Genomic DNA, 2,908 nt, shown 5'->3' on the forward strand with positions numbered 1-2,908 from the left:
TAAACAATCTAAGTGGTTGATTGCTTAGCAAATGGTGGAGCTGAGAGGGAGAAATGCCTCGGGTTTCCTTTTTGAGCATTCACAAACACTTCAGAGATGATTTTTCCTCCCCAGACAGACTTGGAACAGTCTCTAATAGATACTTTCCATATAGGGAGGGCTAAGAGAAAGCTAAAGAGGGTGTGGAAGTCAGGTAGCTCTGGGAATCCATGTAAGTAATTCCATTGTACTTTACAATGAAAGTTACTTTATAGGAAGGTCAGTACTGAGTGATTGGGGGTTATTTTTGCATAGAGGTGAATTGATAAGGAGGAAGTCAGATCCAGCTGAAAGGGGGAGCTGGAAAACATAGCGTATGGACAGTGGAGACAAGTCAGCACTGTCAGAGAGATGAGGAGGGTCCATGAGCTCTGGAGAATCCAGTTTGGATACTGGAAGGAGTCTAAGGGGAAAAACCCAAACCACCTTTTGCTAATCAAAGCCCTTCAGCCCTTCCCTCACTCTCTCCCTCGTTCCCCGTGCCCCTCAGATTCTCCAGGAGTGTCAGCTCTGGCTTTCCAGAGGGTGTTGTGTACTTTTTGATCTCCAGGAGCAGGAGAGTGATGGAGCTGATTCATCCTGAGATGAGAAGACTTTCCATACACAGGAGCAAACACAGAGGCTGCAAAGAGAAAACTGCTGCAGCAGAACCTAGTTTTGTAGATACTTAAAAGTTAGTTTGGGATGATCTAGTTGTTTACAGCAGATACTGGTTGTTTCAACACCGTAAGTTTACTCTGTCTCATTTTTATGGAACTTTTGACCATACACAGTGCCTTTTGTTACTCATTTTGCCCTGCCAAAGCTCTTTCCTAGAGACCAGTGGCTCCAGCAAGAGCCTGACCTGGAGGAGTGTTTTTTTTACAGTTAGGGGAGTCAATATATTACCAGGTAAATGTGGAAGCATGAGAAACTAATTGGATTTATGTTAATTTCATTGGCTATAAGTGCATAAGCTCTTCATCTCACTTCCAGCCCTGTGCAGACAAATTACATGTGGTGCTCAGGGTTTTTTGGATGATCCATCTTAGTCCTTACTCCTGATGGTGAGCTGCTTGTGATCCTTTGAGCTCCAGAGAGACAGGTCTTGCAGTCACATGTCAGTGTAGGTTTGGCTGTGGAGACTCACGGGATGATGCCTTGGCTGAGGAGTTGTTCTCCTGTGCAGTCAGAAGCTGCAGAATGATCACCCCTGTAAGCTGTAACCCCTCTGAGGAGGTTCTGAGCTTTGGAGCGTGACCTCGTGTCCTGGCAGTGATGGACTGGGAACCTACAGGGTCATTGTCTGAAGCACAGTGTCTCCTCTTGCACACCTTTACCTGCCCTCAGACTGTTCATTTCCCAGCTGCAGTGGGAATGCAGAAACTCCATGGGTCCTATACCCTGTAAAGGCAGGAGGTGGAGGAGGCTTTAAGGACCTTGAATCCTGCTTTTAAGGAGTTGTATCCGTTTCTGAGCTGCATTTGGGCTTTCCCTCCAGTGCTGGGTAAGAATCCCCTGTGTGTAACACATCAGGCTGGGGTTAGGCTCCAGTCACTGGCACATTCCTGCAGGTATGGATGCAGAATTCCTCCAGGCTCCAATGGGAGCCTGTCTTCAGCCTGTAAAATTAGATTGCCTGACAATCTGTAGTAGTGCTGTCACAGGAGACAAAAGGCAGAAAGCTGAACCTGCAGCAGAAATCTGACACGAGGCAGGTACTCCAATCAAGCCTCATTAGTACATCTCTTTCAAGACAGTCGTCATTTCCTTTATCATTTTCTGAATTACCATAATGGGGATTAATTTGGCTTCCAGCTTGCCTTACACTGCACACAAAAGGCTTGTTGTCAAACTCTTTGGAGCACCTAAGTTCAGGCAGAGGTCAGGAGACACAAACCTGTGTGCTGCTGCGGAGAAATGGAGAGAGGAAGAGTGTTTGAGGCACTCTTGGCTTGGCTTTGAGGCTGCAGTGGCCTCCTCAGGGCATGGGTGTCTCGCTGGTGTCGGAGCCTCTGAACAGCAGGAGCTAGGGGAGAAGGTCGTGCAGCTGTACAGGTTGTGCTCTGGAGGTGAATGCCTGTGGCTGCCAGTGGAGGTAAAAATACATTTGTAGGCAGAGGCACCTAAAATCACAGGAAGGTTTTGGGAAGCAAAGAGCTTTGAGGTAGATTTGTGCAAAGCTTTCCCAAGGTCACTTAAGGATAGGAGAGAGGATGTTTGAATGAGCAGAAGAGATGTAGTGGTCAAAAAAGGGTGAAAATGATGTGATGCTCAGGAAGAGGGGAGAGAGGATGTTTGAATGAGCAGAGGAGATGTAGTGGTCAAAAAAGAGTGAAAATGATGTGATGCTCAGGAAGAGTACAAGGTGGGGATGAAGCAGGAGGGAAGGAATTCTCCTTGGATGTAGAAATTTATGGTTACCTCTCTTGCAGACACCTGGAAGGGCAGTTGTTAGCATCTGATCCCATTAGCTGTTCTGCTTTGTCCCTCCCTGCTCACAGTGCCTGTTTTTCCCTCTCCCCCCAGACTGCCACCCTTTGTGCCATCAGTGTGTGGCCAACCTGAGGGACACTGGCAGCATCTGCCTCAAGTGCCAGAACGCCCGGCACCTGCTCCTGGGGGATCACTGCCTTCCTGAGTGCCCAGCGGGATACTACCCGGAGAATGGTGCCTGCCAAAGTGAGTGCTTCCTACAGAGCTGCAGGTAGCTATAGAAGAGCCTGGATGCATGTGACATGTCCCATGAAATGGTTCCTGTCCAGCAGGACACTGCACTGGGAGCAGAACTCTCTTCTCAGGGTGTTATGCAGCCTGAGGTGGAACATTGTCCTAGCTAAGGTCGGTCTCTCACCTAGGCTTGTCTTGCTGCAGTAATGGCCCAAAAGGT

The 2,908-nt window shown here is 48.2% G+C and overlaps 1 protein-coding gene across 1 annotated transcript in view; it reads left to right on the forward strand.

The window, feature by feature from the left end:
- LOC103804694 (extracellular matrix protein FRAS1-like) overlaps positions 1-2,700 on the forward strand; it is a gene marked incomplete at both ends in the record, with an annotated part of 62,196 nt that extends 59,496 nt beyond the window's left edge. Inside the window, one exon of the mRNA XM_009077306.1 lies at positions 2,548-2,700. Coding sequence (XP_009075554.1) covers positions 2,548-2,700 — 153 coding nt within the window. The remainder of the gene's footprint in view (positions 1-2,547) is intronic.
- Between the last annotated feature and the right edge of the window lie 208 nt (positions 2,701-2,908).

The sequence above is a fragment of the Acanthisitta chloris genome, unplaced genomic scaffold, assembly GCF_000695815.1.
Source record: "Acanthisitta chloris isolate BGI_N310 unplaced genomic scaffold, ASM69581v1 scaffold956, whole genome shotgun sequence".
Lineage (NCBI taxonomy): Eukaryota > Metazoa > Chordata > Aves > Passeriformes > Acanthisittidae > Acanthisitta > Acanthisitta chloris.